The sequence below is a fragment of the Typopeltis vanoorti genome, chromosome 4 (assembly GCF_054136105.1).
Source record: "Typopeltis vanoorti isolate ZY-2024b chromosome 4, IOZ_Tvanoo_1.0, whole genome shotgun sequence".
Classification (NCBI taxonomy): Eukaryota; Metazoa; Arthropoda; class Arachnida; order Uropygi; family Thelyphonidae; genus Typopeltis; species Typopeltis vanoorti.
This window is the reverse complement of record NC_143552.1, coordinates 156,410,665-156,427,649: the sequence shown is the minus strand read 5'-3', so window position 1 is coordinate 156,427,649 and position 16,985 is coordinate 156,410,665. Positions and strand designations below refer to the sequence as shown.

The window sequence follows — 16,985 nt, the reverse complement described above, 5'->3', positions numbered from 1 at the left end:
TAATAACAGTATGTCATATTACCTACATTCCTCCTGTTGCAGATGTCTCTCAAAATGACCTTGATGACATCAAATTGTAGTCAATCCCCCCCCCCCCCCCCCTCCTTACTTTTAATAGGGAATGGGCACAACTTTCTGTGGGGTGGTGCTGCACAAACATCAGAGGAAGAGTTGTTGAGTTTATACTCAACAACAATAATCTCTCCTTAAACATTGGAAGCAACACCTTCCATTATGCCTACCCAGGCATTCATTACCATTGATTTTAACTGTCTGTGAACCCTCCCTTTTTTTTTTTTTCGCTGTTTAAGTTGGAAACTGATGACAGCCTATTGGGGGAGTAATCACTTTCCTGTGATAATGTTGATGAGAGATGATATAATGACTGCAGAATCAAATTCTGCTAATGAGGAAAAAATGGACTACTCAGCTTGTTCATTTTATACTATGATATCTGTGAGGTAGCACATGATTCCCAATGCAGGAAGGTGGACAACCATGTGCTATATCATGGTGGAAAATTGAACAAGCTGACCGATTTTTTTACTCATTAGCAGAATTCAATCCTATGGTTGTCATCTTATCTCCTGTCAGCGATGCGTGAATCAAACAGTGTATTATACAAGCTGCCATGACTGCAGTTCCTAAAACATCTAGTCAATTTCCAGATTTTTGTTACTAAGCCATGGTGGAATGACAGTTGCACAGTAACCAAGGAAGGCCAGAAGTATGCTTGGGATATTTTCCACGTGTACCCCATAATAACAACCCTAATTGCTAGAGCTCCGACAAGATATATTCATTGTCAGAGTATGAAGGACTCCTGAATTCAATATATGTCTTATATAACAAGATCCCTCAACACCAAAGAAGTATGTGGAAAAAAATACAAAAAATGAAAGGCAGATATGTCACTCACCAGCTCCCGCTCCTGTAACATAACATTTACACATTTGCTGACCCAACAGCAGTTGGCGAGACATTCTGGGAGATTTTTGCTAAAATACAAGTAAATCTTATTTTCCATTAAACACAAGCATCTAGTATCAGTTTTCTTTGATATGAAAAAAGCATACAAGACATTTGGAATACTGAAAGACCTATACAGTTTTGGTCTTAAAGAGAGTCTTTCACTCTCTTCTTGAAAAACTTTTCCTTCCACCAAATCTTCCAATTCTGAGTGAGAACTGCTCCCTCCCAACTGTGTGTACCCATGAGAAGGGAGCCGCACAGAGTTTAGTTATGTCATGCTTTTTTGCATGACATAACTAAACAAGGTCAAGGTCAGTTCGATAACAGAACAGTCTCATCTAACAGTAAGAATGTAACCTCTATGTCAATGACTACCATCTTCTGTCATTCATGTGATATGAGGATCTTAGAAAGACAGTTGCCACAAGCCATTGACCACTCTCAAAAGAGCACTTGCAAATTTAGATCTATTCTAAATCACAATGTTCCCTCAAGGCAATAAAAAAAAAAGTCTAGCACTACAGTAACATCTAGTGGTGTCTCAAATCCAGTGCCTCCCCTCTCAGTTATGGAAGCTGACAAGTATGCTTCTGTTGGATTCCAGCCATTTTGTGATCATGGAGAACGAAGCTGAAGATACTACACTCAGACCAGCTCGTTTCTGAAACATTCACTATCTTCCTGTACTATAATGTAAACTGATTCCCTTCTCTCTCATAGTCCTAAATGGACCATTGGGTCATTCATGGCTGGTAGATGATGTTCTTTGTTATCCTCCTCCAATCATCTTGGTCTCTTGTTCTTGATCTCAGTTTAGAAAGGGAGGAATTTGTCCATTTTTTGATGTTGTCAGTCCATTTTAATCGAGGTCTGACCCTAACTCTTGATCCCAGAATGATTCCTTCTAGTGTTTACTTTGGAATGCCATTAGCCCTCTCCACATGTCTGAACCATTTCATCTGTCTTCTTTTGATGACGTTGAGAATATTTTCCCGTCTATTAAATTAATCAGTTTCTGAACATTTTCATTGGTTTCGTGAGCTGTATAAAGAATTCTCAAGTGTCTTCTGTAAGTTTTCATTTCAAAAGACAGGAGTCTCCTCTCATCTTCCCTCAATAAAGTCCAGGCCTCACAACCATACAAGAGGATAGAATTCACCAAAGTGTCAATTAGTCTTAGTCTAGTTGTGATTGCTATCTATTATCTCCCCACAATGATTTTAACTTCTGTTGGGCCACGGTTGCCTTAGCAATTCGGTATTTAATGTCGGTTTTCCATCTTTACTCAGCATGCTTCCTAGATTACCGGCAGATTACCAAACACAAACCTCTACTCCAGTGGTATTTATCTTGGTATAGAACAACTAATAATAAGCTGTACCAAATTAAGCCTGCAATTAATTGTTATTCTGATTGCTCAAGTTCAAATAGAGAAAGTTGTTATTGCTTGGCTCTGCATAAGTTAGTCATCTCATTCATTATTGTAGTGATCGCAATCTACCTGAACCATATACACTCGGGTAGATTTTATCAGATCCAACGTTTCTTTTGTGTGTAGATTTTTACAGAGAGTTAATATTCTACCATATATAGATAATTTACACTATTTTTATTTATACAGTGTTGTTTCTTGTATATAACCTTTTAATACCTTTTTTGATTTTCATTTACTTTATGAACTTTTACACTTTTTCATAGATTGTTTTATACCTGGTTTTTATCCATCTTTTTATATACTTGGTTTTGTCCACATTTCTTTTTAGAGCTACATTTATATGCATTTTTATGTCATTTTTTCTATTTTTTAATGTATACTTCTATGTACATTTGTTTACTGGTACAATAAAACCACAGCCATTTTTGCATCATAAAACACCAAATAAGAAACAATTGAATCCTGTCTGTGATGTGTGGAACCTATATCAGATCTTCAATCAAATGGTGAATTAGCTGGTCTCATATGGAGGTGGAGGGTTTTTTCTTACCAGAGAGTTGGATTTTTTTAATCCCTCAAAACAGGTAGGCTAGCCCTGTGAACACACAGATCTAATGGCATAAATACTTGCACTTAGGGGATGCAAGAGGAGTGACATACCAACTGCATTAATTTGTTGTGATCCTTAATCAGGGGACTCTACCTGTCCTTAAGGGGTGGATGGGCTGAAGAAGAAGAATGAAAATGATCCTCTATAATGTAAAACATCCTTCTCCCACATACACCAAAGTAATATATATATAAAGGAAATGCATTCCTTCATTTATACTTCAGTAGATGCAAAAAAAAAACAATTTATGAAATGCAAATTTTTGATGAACAATTTTTAAGGACTTAACATGACAGTATATATGAGATTTTATATGACACTAGAATGTATACATTATGAAATTAGGAGGTGGGAAGAAGCAAAATGCTTTATTCTTATTATTTTTACAGTATACTATCAACAAGCATTAGCTCACATTCCTACTGCTACCTGTTCAATGCCTGGAATGACTCAGCCAACTTCACAGGCCTCACAGAAGAAAGAGAGGACTATTATTCGTATAGAGGATCCCAATACAGGAAAAGATGTAACAGAGGAGGTTCTTTTTCATGGCAGTAATAGTTCTACTCCTCCAGCATCAGGAACTTCTAGTGTTATGGCTACACCACCTTCAGTAAGTACTTCTTGATGCCATATAATAGTACTAATTATGTATATCTATATTCATTCATTTTCATTTTTTATGTCATTCTTGTCACAAAAACAAGTTAAATCCACTGTACATTATCATTATTGAGAGTAGACAAAAAATTAGATAAGCTTGGAAACCTTGCTCTGGACACCAAACTGAATTTTGTGTACCACTTCAAGTGTCCATTGAGTCATAGTTAGTAGTGCATTATCTGTTTTAGATAATTCTTATCACCTAGTGTGAAAATGATTATCTAGAACAGATAGTGTCATTTAACATTCATTGCTTGGGTGTTTCATGCCTTATTTCTCACTAGTCAGCACAAAACATCCTGATGTGAACATGTTAATCTTGTAATTCATGATATATTTATTTGCAAAAGTATAAAAATACTGCATCTTGAATCTTCTTAAAGATTGCTTATCTGCTAACAGAAAATTACAGTTTACTGTCTTCATTCTGAATTAAACATTTTAAGGTAGTTAAATGTAATGTTTTGAAATTTGGGATAAACAGATGTTACACACACCCTATTAGAAGAAGTATAGTGGAAGAAGTAGAGGAGATATAAAGGATCTCGGGATTGAGAGTTGATAGAAATTTGAAGGATTGCTGCAATGCTGAGGAAAGCATCTTGATCATCAGAGAGAAGAGATTGCTTGTTTTGTTTTATAAGACCATGGTCAGAGCACATCTGGATTGCTGTCCTCAGATTTTGGTTACTGGGATTTGAAAGGAACAAAGAAATTTTAGAGATTATACTAAACAGGTGACAAACAATATCAGAACTGTAGAACATTGATTATGAGAATATACCGAGAGTAATAACCTAAAAAAAAAATTCAGTGGACAGAAGTTGGACTAAAATAATCGAGACATTTAAGCTATTGAAGTATTTATTAGAAGGACATGGTAATGGTAGTAAGAGATAAGGACAAAGGGATGTCCCTGAAAATTGCACAAGGGAGCGGTTGAGAAGTTTTGTTATATGGAGAGTGGTAGGAGTATGTAATGTATTGCTTCAGCAGGTGATGAGAATGCAGAAATTAGATGAGTTTATGGAATAATGTAATAGACTGCTTGCTAAAACAGAACTCCCACATTGAGCTATATAACTTGAGGTTCTGAATAAGAATGATAACAAGAATAATTAGATTTATCTCTTTCTGTACTTAAGTATAGATATTAAATTTAGATTATACATACAAATAAGTTTTCTTTTTTTTTTTAATGGTTTGCTCTTTTTATATTGGATCTTCTTATATTATAGTTTTCATAGAATAGTCAATTAATTGAAATTATATTATAATTCACTTATTTTTGTTCTTTCCAAAAAGCAAATACATCAAAACATATATTTAATCATATATAAGGCCCAAAAATTATTATTGAGTCCTTTTGAGCCTATCTGAACTAATTTATCTAATAATGGAAAGGAACCAGTTTCAGCACATGGATATTCTTTATTGTTTTATATGCTTAATAACAAATGTATATGCCAACAACTTCTGAACAATGTAACAGATTCAGACAGTTAGAAAATCTCATTATACTATAGTTTGATATATATAAATGCTAGAGATTGTGGCATGGATGGCGGGGAATAAAACACACTGATCCGTTCTTTTAGGATCAGTGTGTTTTATTCCCAGTGAGAACAGGCTTGACAACATATTACGACCCTGTTACTACAATAAAACTTTGTTTTGTAGGCAAGCAAAACAAAGTTTTATTTTAGTACCAATGGTCATAATATGTTGTCAAGCTAGTTCCCCCAGTGCGAACAAAACACATGCGATGTGACACTTACCAGCATGAGCATATTAAAACTACGAAATCTGAGACACAGTGATATTTTCTATTATATTTCATATAAAAAAATACTGGTCATGCTAAACTGATTTCCCTACTCACTATCTTGTAACAACCCACAGTTTGAAAAACACTGATCTATAGGATATTAGTAATGATGTAATTTTTTTCTGTCACACTATTATAATATCATGTACCCACCCGGCTCCTCTCTGTAATGAAATTAGTGATACAATAACGATACTTGTTCTTTTGTGTCTGCAGTATGGTGTCTGTTCAGGAGGGAATGTTTATAACTATACAGGGAAATTTTCATTGCAGTCTTCTGAAAGAATAGATGCAGTGAGCAAAACTCTAATTTCTCTAAATAAAAATGAATCCTATGTTTCTTGGCAGCACACCTGAAGCATTAAATATTTTGTTTTTGTTCGATTTTTTTTCTGTGTTGTATTTAAATGTTAATAAAATCATATTGGATATTTACTCTTGTTAGATTTTCTTTTTTACTTTATTATATGTAGTAAGGGCCAGCAAAGGTTGGTCGATTGGTAGAGCCTCTGCTACTAATGGCTCATGCAAAAACGTTAAGCAAGTTTGAGCACGGTTAGTAGTTTAGTAGTTGGAAGGAGTTCAATCATTCGATGCTGTTTTGCACACTCTCCCTTGATGAGTCTTTGGACTCCCTGGAGGTGTCACATAATAATAATAATAATTGTTTTATTAAACTTTTATTTCATTTAATATGTATATAATGTTTATGTGCATATGACTGGGTCACAATGTAAAGTGTATTTCATATTGTGGATCATGGCTAGAAATTTTTGGAAACACTGCTATAAACAGTTTTCCACCACATTTATCTATTATCTGTCAAGACTCCAATATTAGATCTTGTATTTCTGTCTTTTAAGGCCTTTTTTACTGTATCAATCTACCTAGATCTTGGTCCTCCTCTGGGTCTTTTTCCTGCTATCCTGTTAAAGAATACACTTAACCTTTTCTCTCCAATTCTGTCAAGTGACCATACCACCTGAGATTTGCTCGGCTCATGCATTCCTGAATGCTAACATTGTTAACTCCTATACCAATATCCTTGTTTTTAATATGATACTGCCATTGATGCCATCTTGTTCACTCTGATAATCTTTCCCAGAGCTCTCATATTTTTAGTGTCTGGTCTTTGATCAAGTGTTCTATTTTTAACCCAGGATTCAGATCCATATGTTAATATTGGTTTCAGTACTGTCTTGTATCCAGCTAGTTCAGTGTTTTGACTGATTTCTCTCTTATTCCATAAGCGAGACATCTTGTACTACAGGTTCTTCATTCAGGACACAGTTGATGTTTTCAATGTTTCTACATATTTTCATTGTCTATTTTTTATTGCTGATTTTCATATCAAATTTATTACACACTTATTCATTTTAGTTAGGGAGTCTGCAGGACTCCCTAAGTAAAATGAATCATAATCATTTATTTCCGTGTATAACATCATTTGCATAAAGTAAAAATCTTAAATTAACAAATGCAATTTTGATATCAGGTTTAATCCCATTTTTCTTCATAATGTAATATACATAGATGATGAATAACAATGGAGATAACATATTTCCTTGCTCTGAACTTGATTTAACATCAAACCATCATTCTGTACATCCTTCAAGTTATAACTGCTGATTTACAACTCAGATATTATTATTATTGCATAACACCTCCAGGAGTTCAAACATTCATTGAGGGAGGGAACCTGTTCTACAATTTTCCATCTCCACCCTGCCACCAACCACCTTCATCATCCACACCAACACCATCTACTGCTAACCACCAGCACTAGTATTTTCACAGACAATCACAAACATCCATGCCCATGCCGGGATTTGAACCCGCAGTCTTTTGGCTGGAGAGCGGATACGCTAACCACTCGGCCAACCAGGCCGGCATATTGACTGCGTATTGTCAATATGCCAGAATCGATTTTCTCTTGGCTCTTTGTGTTGTGCTTTTTCATGCACAACACAAGGAGAAAAAATAGTTGAAAAAATTTTCAACTATTTTTTCTAAAGTGAAAATCTGATCCTGTTAACATCTATTTTACCTGAACTCGGTTTGTTCTTCTTTTAAGTTCCCACTATACAGTTTTTCTTACGTATACTTGCATAAATCGCTGATAATACTCACTGGAAAATTCCTCTTTAATTCTCAAATTCAGTTTTATTACCCTTATTATAGATGGTTATTATGAGAGCTCTATTCCACTCATCTAGAATTTGACCTTATGACCGGGAATTCTGAATTATGCAATGCAGCTGCTGTAAAAGATGTTGGAAGTTTTTTTTCCCATTTGGTTAGACTATAATAAATTTAGTTTAATCCTTTATCCAAGTGTAAGCAAACAAAGTTTGCACCTGAAGTATCTTCAGGACTGAGGCAACTCGTGGTAAAGGTGGACCAAGCTTTCATCACTCCTTGTCTTAGTATCTTCCTTAATGCAAAGCACATCTCCTTGCAGACATATATAATGCTATGCATTAAGGGAAGGGCCACTACCCAGACCAGTTTTGACTTTTATTGAAGTCTCGTCAGTGGGAGCCAGACCCAGAGATGGTGATACTAAGGTGGAAGCAATGGAGAAGTCATAGTTACCTACACGAGTTGCCAAAAGGTGTCTCACCTTATTATTAAATTACTCTGGATTTAGAGAAATATGTTGGAAGTTTTTTCCCACTTGTTTAGACTATAATAAATTTAGTTTAATCCTTTATTTAAGTATAAGCAAACAAAGTTTGCACCTGAAGTATCTTCAGGACTGAGGAAACTCGTGGTAAAGGTGGACCAAGCTCTAATCACTCCTTGTCTTAATATCTCCCATAATGCAAAGCACACATCTCCTTGCGGACATGTATAATGCTATGCATTAAGGGAAGGACCACCACTACCCAGACCAGTTTCGACCTTTATTGAGGTCTTGGCAGTGGGAGCCAGAACCTCATCACTAGGCGTGATGAGAGCTTGGTCCACCTTTACCATGAGTTGTCTCAGTCCTGAAGATACTTCAGGCGCAAACTTTGTTTGCTTACACATGGATAAACGATTAAACTAAATTTATTATAGTCTAACTAAGTGAAAAAAACTTCCAACATTTTTCTCTAAATCCAGAGTAATTTAATGATAAGGCGAGACACCTTTTGGCAACTCGTATAGGTAAATATGACTTATCCATTGCTTCCATCTCTGGGTCTGGCACCCACTGACGAGACCTCAATAAAGGTCGAAACTGGTTGGGTAGTGGCCCTTCCCTTAATGCATAGCATTATACATGCTCACAAGGGGATGTGCTTTGCATTATGGGAGATACTAAGACAAGGAGTGATGAGAGCTTGGTCCACCTTTACCACGAGTTGCCTCAGTCCTGAAGATACTTCAGGCGCAAACTTTGTTTGCTTACACTTGGATAAAGGATTAAACTAAATTTATTATACATTTTTTGAAAATTTGGAGACAACTACCGTGTTTGAATAAAAACTTTAGTTTAATATTACTAAAATTTTACAATTCGACGTTTCGACCTTTATGTCAAGGTCATCTTCTGGAGCGTACAAATATACACAAGAAACAAGCTATACTACAATCATACTGGTTCGTTAAAGACACTGACTAACCGCTACCACAATTGTTGGCCTGACCTCTGGTGAAAAAATATATATATATATATATATATATATATATATATACACACACACACACACACACATCAACGCTAGAGTCCTATTATTTGTGTTGTCTACTATATACATATATTAACATCATTCCAGCCAGTTTGAGTGGAATGGTTTCTAATACTAGCAGATTGGCTAGAGTCCTGACTTATGTTGAATCTTTCATATTAGGTTGGCTGAATGTGTGCCATCCAGATCCTTGAAATTTTCATATCATCTTTATTGTTGATATTTGGGTGGTTTATCAGGATTTCGCAGGATTCTTTAAATTTTCTTTCGTACCATGTTTTTGTGCGGTGTAAGGAGCAGGTGCTTTTCCAGTTGATTTGGTGTAAGGTGCATGGTCAGAGAGGCCTGCTTCACCATAATGGTTATATTTAATGTGTTCTTTCTTGCGTATAGGGATTGTCCGTCCTGTTTCACCAATGTACGGTAAGTTACCGGTGCGGCGAATGCAATAGACTCCAGGATGTGCTAATGGGAGGAGAGGATCCTTAGAGGAGCTGAATATGGTTTTAAGTTTAGTGGGTGGTTTAAAGGTGGCATTGAGGTTATAATGTTGTATGATTCTGTTGATTTTTTCTGATAACCCTTTAATGTATGGGATGGCTATGGTTTTACTGTAATCTAGATTCGTTTTTATTGTGGTTTTATAGAGTATTTTATTGACAGTATTTTTGTTATAGCCATTGTTTATGAATGTGTCACTAATGATTTTTAGTTCTTGTTTCAGGGCTTGCTGGTTAGAGCAAATAGTTGTGGCTCTGTTTTTAAGGGTGTTTATGACTCCATATTTTTGTGCCTGGTGGTGGTATGAATTCGCATGTATGTATTAGCCTGTGTGTGTCGGTTTTTGGTAGACCGTGAAGGATAGACTGCCTGAAGGAAGACGTGTAACTAGTGTGTCTAGGAATGGGAGCGAATTTTGGTTTTCGATTTCGATGGTAAATTGCATGCGTTCGTGTTGTTTGTTTAAGTGGCTGAGGAATGTGTTTAGCATTTGTCGCCCGTGCGGCCAGATCGCGAACACGTCGTCAACGTATCTGAGCCAGATTGTCGGTCGAAGCGTGGCGGAATCAAGAGCCCTTTGCTCAAAGGTTTCCATGTAGAAGTTCGCGATTGGGGGGGATAATGGTGAGCCCATGGCTGTACCTTCCTTTTGTAGGTAGAATTTGTTTTGCCACACGAAGTAACCGGACTTTAGTATGTGGGCAAAGAGGGCTGTAATGTCAGGCGGAAATTTGTTCTGTAGTAGGAGAATTGTGTTATTGATGGAGACATTAGTGAAAAGGGCAGAAACGTCAAAACTGACTAATAAGTCGTCTTTGTCGAGTGTTATGTTTTTGATTTTGTTTATAAAGTGTTGTGTGTTTTTTATATAGGAGGGGGAATGATCTACCAACTCCTTGAGTGTTGCCGCTAATTTCTTGGCTAGGTGGTAATTGGGACTGTCTGTTCCTTCCATTATTGGTCGAAGGGGCACATTTTGCTTGTGTATTTTCGGAACCCCATATATTCTGGGGGGGCAGGCGTAGTGGGGTTTGAGTTTTTTAACTGTGTCTGGTGGCCAAGAAGTGACAGACTTTAGTAGTTTTTCTGTTTTGTCCTTTATCCTTTTTGTTGGGTTATAATTTACCATTTTATATGTGTTGTTATCGGCTACTAATTGGTTCATTTGCAGTATGTATGTTGACCTGTCAAGGACAACAGTGGCACTGCCTTTATCAGCTTTCGTTATTATTATGTTTTGTTTGGCTTTTAATGATTTAATTGCTGCTAATTCTGTTTTAGTCAGGTTGTTTTGTATGGTTTTCTTGGTATTTAGGACATTACTGGTTTCTAGTCGTATTTTGTCTGCTATGTTGTTAGGTAGGGATTTTTAGATAATATTACTAAAAAAATTTTAGTAATATTAAACTAAAGTTTTTATTCAAACACGGTAGTTGTCTCCACATTGAAATATACCACATTGAAAGAGACATCAGATCCCTACCTAACAACATAGCAGACAAAATACGACTAGAAACCAGTGATGTCCTAAATACCAAGAATCTAAGGATGCAATAGATCTATTACATCTGCTGCACCTGTAACTTACCGTACATTGGTGAAACCGGACGGACAATCCCTATACGCAAAAAGAACACATTAAATATAACCATTATGGTGAAGCAGGCCTCTCAGACCATGCACTTAACACCTTACACCAAATCAACTGGAAAAGCACCTGCTCCTTACACCGCACAAAAACATGGTACGAAAGAAAATTTAAAGAATCCTGCGAAATCCTGATAAACTACCCAAATATCAACAATAAAGATGGTATGAAAATTCCAAGGATCTGGATGGCACACATTCAGCCAACCTAATATGAAAGATTCAACATAAGTCAGGACTCTAGCCAATCCGCTAGTATTAGAAACCATTCCACTCCAACTGGCTGGAATGATGTTAATATATGTATATAGTAGACAACACAAATAATAGGACTCTAGTGTTGATGTACGATTTTTTTTTTTTTTTTTTTTTTTTTTTTTTTTCCACCAGAGGTAAGGCCAACAATTGTGGTAGCGGTTAGTCAGTGTCTTTAACGAACCAGTATGATTGTAGTATAGCTTGTTTCTTGTATATTTGTATGCTCCAGAAGATGACCTTGACATAAAGGTCGAAACGTCGAATTGTAAAATTTTAGTAATATTAAACTAAAGTTTAAATGCCACAAGAGAAATGAAGAGGCTGGGCATCCGATTTTGGGAATTTGCGAGACAAGATGGCCAGGATCTGGAAAGTGTCAACAAGATAATATGACAAAGTATTACTCTGGGAATGATGAGAACAAACATCGACATGGTGTAGCTGTAATAGTAGATGAAGAAATCAATAAATCAGTAATAAATTGGATTCCATTTTCTGAAAGGATAATGCTGTTACAACTTAAGGGAAAGCCCGTTAACATAAATATCATCCAAGCTTATCCACCCACAGCTGACAAAAGTGAAGAAGATGTTGAAGAGTTTTATGAACTCCTAAAAGAGATTAAAAACCTAACAAAGAAACATGATATAAACATAGTGATGGGTGACTTCAATGCAAAAGTGGGAAGAGGGGGTGATGGAGAAATTGTTGGCGAACATGGCTTAGGCACCAGAAATGACAGAGGAGATCACCTAGTCCAATTCTGTCAGGAAGAAGATCTAACAATAGCAAATACCTGGTTTAAACTTCCACCCAGAAGACTGTACACTTGGAAATCGCCTCAAGATAACCAACATAATATTGTCAGAAATCAAATTGATTATATACTGATAAATAAAAGATTTCACAGTAGTACAAAGAGTGCAAAGACTTATCCTGGAGCAGATATCTCATCAGACCACAATCCCATAGTTGCAGAAGTACGTCTTAGATTAAAATCAGCTAAAAAATCACAAAAGAAGAAAAAGAAAATTGATGTAGAAAAACTGAAAGACCCGAACATAAATAAAAGTGCCAAGATACAGCTTAACCTGCGATTACAACAGATTAACATAGAAGAAAATAAAAGTGTGGAATCTCTTTGGAATAGCTTAAAGAATGCCATTGTAACAACAAGTATTGAAGAAGTAGGTTATGTGAATAATATAAAACAACAGGAATGGATGACAGATGAGATTCTTTCTCTTATTGATACAAGAAGAATGTATAAAAACAAAGACCTAGCCAGGTATACAGAAACACATAACATCATCAAGAAAAAAATAAAAGAAGCCAAGGAAAATTGGATGAAAAATTTATGTACTGAAATTGAACTGCTTCAGAAACAACATGATAATTTCAATCTGTATAAGAAAATCAACGAAATTTCCGGAAAACTGAGGAAAAAGCAAATAGTGTCTCTAAGAGACGAAAATGGAAAAATAGTTCTAGAAGAAGAGAATAAAGCACAGATTTGGATAAAATATGTAACAGAACTTTTCAATGATACTAGACAGAAGCCTATAAATATAAAAGATAACATTCAAGGACCAGCAATCATGAAATGCGAAATAGAGAATGCTATACAAACAAGTAAAACAGGAAAAGCCAGTGGACCAGATGGTGTGCAAACAGAATTTTTAAAATTAATCGAACCAGATAACATCAAACTTCTTGAAAAACTATTTAATAAAATATATGAAAGTGATGAATTTCCATCAGATTGGCTCAAATCTACATTTATCATTATCCCAAAGAAACCCAAAGCGAATTCCTGTGGTGACTTCAGACTTATTAGTCTAATGAGCCAAACATTAAAAATATTTTTGAAAGTAATTCAGAATCGCATTTATAGAAAAAGTGAAGAAACTCTAAGTGAAACACAATTCGGCTTTCAGAATGGTTTTGGTACTAGAGAGGCCCTTTTCTGTACCCAAATATTGATACAAAAATGCATAGAAAAACAGAAATCTGTCTTTATGTGTTTCATAGATTTTGAAAAAGCATTCGACAAAGTCAGACATACCAACTTAATAGAAATCCTTCAACAAATAAGGCTAGACGAACAAGACATAAGACTAATAACAAATCTGTATTGGAATCAGTCAGCTACCGTTCAATTAGACAACATTACCACCAGTGATATTAACATCAAAAGAGGAGTGAGACAAGGATGTGTGCTCTCACCACTCCTGTTCAACATATATGCAGAGGTAATTTTTAAAAAAGCATTGGAAGAATGTCCAGAGGGAATCACAATAAATGGAAAGATTGTTAACAACCTACGATATGCAGATGACACCGTGCTAATTGCAGATAACATTATGGATCTCCAAAAACTCGTTGACAGAGTATACATAGAAAGCCAAAGAATGGGAATAAATATAAACATCAACAAGACAAAATACATGATCATCAGCAAACATCCAGCCACATCAATGAAACTGACACTCAATGGGAAAAATATTGATCAAGTGTCAAGATATAAATATCTTGGTTGCTGGCTTAATGAATGGTGGGATCCAGAAATAGATATAAAGACAAGGATTGAAGTTGCATGGCAGTCCTTCATGAAAATGAGAACACTATTCTGCAATAAAGACCTAAACGTGGAAGTCAGATGCCGAATGCTGAAATGCTACGTGTGGTCTATTCTGCTCTATGGAGTTGAAACATGGACATTGAAGGCGACAACCATCAAGAAAATCGAAGCCTTCGAGATGTGGCTATACAGAAGAATGCTAAAGATATCATGGACAGAAAAAATTACCAATGAAGATGTCTTAAAATCCATTGGCAAAGCTAAACATCTTGTACAAATAATCAAGAAACGAAAAACATCATATCTTGGACACATCATGAGAAACAGCAAATACCAACTTCTACAAACTATTTTGGTAGGAAGAATTGATGGCAAAGGAACTAGAGGAAGAAAAAGAATATCATGGTTTGACAACATCAAGACGTGGACAGTAAAGAGCAGTGCACAACTGCTCAGATTAGCACAAGAGCGCGGTTTGTTCGCCAAGATGGTCGCTGACCTTCGATAGAAGATAGCACAATAAGAAGAAGAAACTAAAGTTTTTATTCAAACACGGTAGTTGTCTCCATAATTTCCAAAAATGCATTCGGATCACCGTGCAAGCCTAAAAGAAAGGATAAATTTATTATAGCTACTGTAAAACTTTTTTACGTCCATATGTGAATGTTTTTAATCAGATATTTCCTTTGGCTGCCTTTTCACTTTTCAAGTTATTGATTGGTTTTTTTCCACTTCAAGCATGGATATGTATTTCGACTGTATTCCTGTTGGAAGTTTCTACTACTATGCTGACACTGTTTGTTTCATTTAGCAATCTTTTTAAAGTAATATGTCACCGTTATCATTTTGGATTCCTTTTACAATACTCTTTCCTCCATTTCTAAGCTCTTTCGGTAGCTTCCAGAATATTTTTCTATCTTCCTAATATTTATTCTATTGTGCAGCGCTTTGCATTTTTACATTTTCCCTGTATTTTTTTTCTCTCTCTCTCTCTCTAAGCTGGCTTACTTGCTTGCAACTTTAAATACTTTCTTCTTCTTTCGTTGACTGTCTCTTTAACTCAATGAATCCACCATTTACATTCTGATTTTTCTACCCTTGCAGACAACCTCACCACATGGCTGTCTGGCTCATTCAATCAGTGGTTTCTTCAGGTTCTGCTAATAACTCTCCAAGGTTTGCTGTTTTCAAATTCTTTAATTTTTTCTTCAATTGTATTTGAGTCTGCAATTCATCTCCTGCTCAACTTTAATTTGTTTTAGAACTAACTTACACATTTTTATATTCTGTATGATATTCCATTTTATTCTGCTCATAACTAAAGGGTGATCGCTTTTGATTTCAAGCCCTCTGTACTCCTATTTCCTAATCCATTGGGAAAACATTGCTATCAACAATGACATTCTCAGAGACGTTTATTATTTTTTACATCTTTTTTCCATCTTAATTGGTGCATATCTTTATGTTGGAACATGTCTGGTAATCATTTCCACTCTGCTGATTTCCTTGCATCATCTGCCTTCTCTGATGCCTCAACAAATTCCTCATCATCATCAAATTCCTACCATGTACCTTCAAGGGGTGTACAGGATATGATAGTACTACATGAAAAAAATTACATCATTACTAACTTCCTATCTATAATTTTCTTCCAAATCAGTCTGTTACTTGTCAAGACTCCAATATTATCAGATCTTATATTTCTATCGTCTAAGGCACTTTGTACCGTATCAATCCACCTATATCTCGGTCATCCTCTGGGTCGTTTTCCTGCCAACCAGGCAGAGAACACTTGTTTTGCTAATCTTTCCTCACCCATTCTGTTTAAGTGACCATACCACCTGAGATTAGCTGTGCTAACGCATTCCTGGATGCCGACAATGTCAAGTTCTTTCCTAATATCCTAATTTTTAATACGATGTTGCCAATGAGGCCATCTGTTCACGCCTATAATCTTTCTCAGGACTCTCATATCTGTGGTCTCTAGTCTTTGGTCAAGTGTTTTACTTCTGACCCAGCTCTCAGATCCATAATTTAAAACTGGTTTGAACACTGTCTTGCATACAGCTAATTTAGTGTTCCAACTAATTTCTCTCTTATTCCATATGAATTTATTCAATTGACTTCCCACCATACCAGCTTTGCTGATTCCGTTGTCTATTTCTATATTTAATTTACCATCTTCAGTAAAAATTGTGCCTAAGTAGTTGAAATGTTTTACTTGTTCCACAGGTTCTCCATTCACAACACAGTTGACATTTTCAATGATTGTGCATATTTTCATTGTCTTTGTCTTTTCATTGCTGACCTTCATACCATATTTATTACAACAGCTATTCAATTTAGTCAGAGAATCTTGCAGACTTGTAGCGGATTTATTTAGAAGTATAACATCATCCACCTAAAGCAAAGAGCTGACATTAACATCCCCAATTTTGATATCATGTTTAATACCACTTTCCTTCATAATATTATCCATATAGATAATGAATAACAGAGGGGAAATGTACTTCCTTCAATTCTGACTGCCGACTTACAACTCAAATAAAGACTAAGTATTGCTTGATATAATGCCCCATTGACACCATATAACTGCAGCGTATTGAATAACTTCTCTCTTGGCGCCTTGTCATATGCCTTTTCCACATGATCTACAACACTTAAATACAGATCTTTGTTATATTCCCATGCTTTCTCGACTATTTGTCGTAAAGTGAAATTCTGCTCCTGACAGCCTATATTTGGCCTTAATCCAGCTTGTTCTTCACCAAGCTTTTTTTCCACAATTCTTCTCAACCTTTCTCAAGTATACT

The 16,985-nt window shown here is 35.7% G+C and overlaps 1 protein-coding gene across 5 annotated transcripts in view; it reads left to right on the top strand.

Annotated features, from left to right (window-relative positions):
* LOC150107782 (eukaryotic translation initiation factor 4 gamma 3-like) overlaps positions 1 to 16,985 on the top strand; it is a 949,069-nt gene that overhangs the window by 295,662 nt on the left and 636,422 nt on the right. For all 5 annotated transcript variants that reach the window (XM_090392049.1, XM_090392050.1, XM_090392046.1 and 2 more), the window contains exon 8: positions 3,407 to 3,630. In XM_090392049.1, the coding sequence (XP_090248175.1) occupies positions 3,407 to 3,630 (224 nt within the window). The remainder of the gene's footprint in view (positions 1 to 3,406; positions 3,631 to 16,985) is intronic.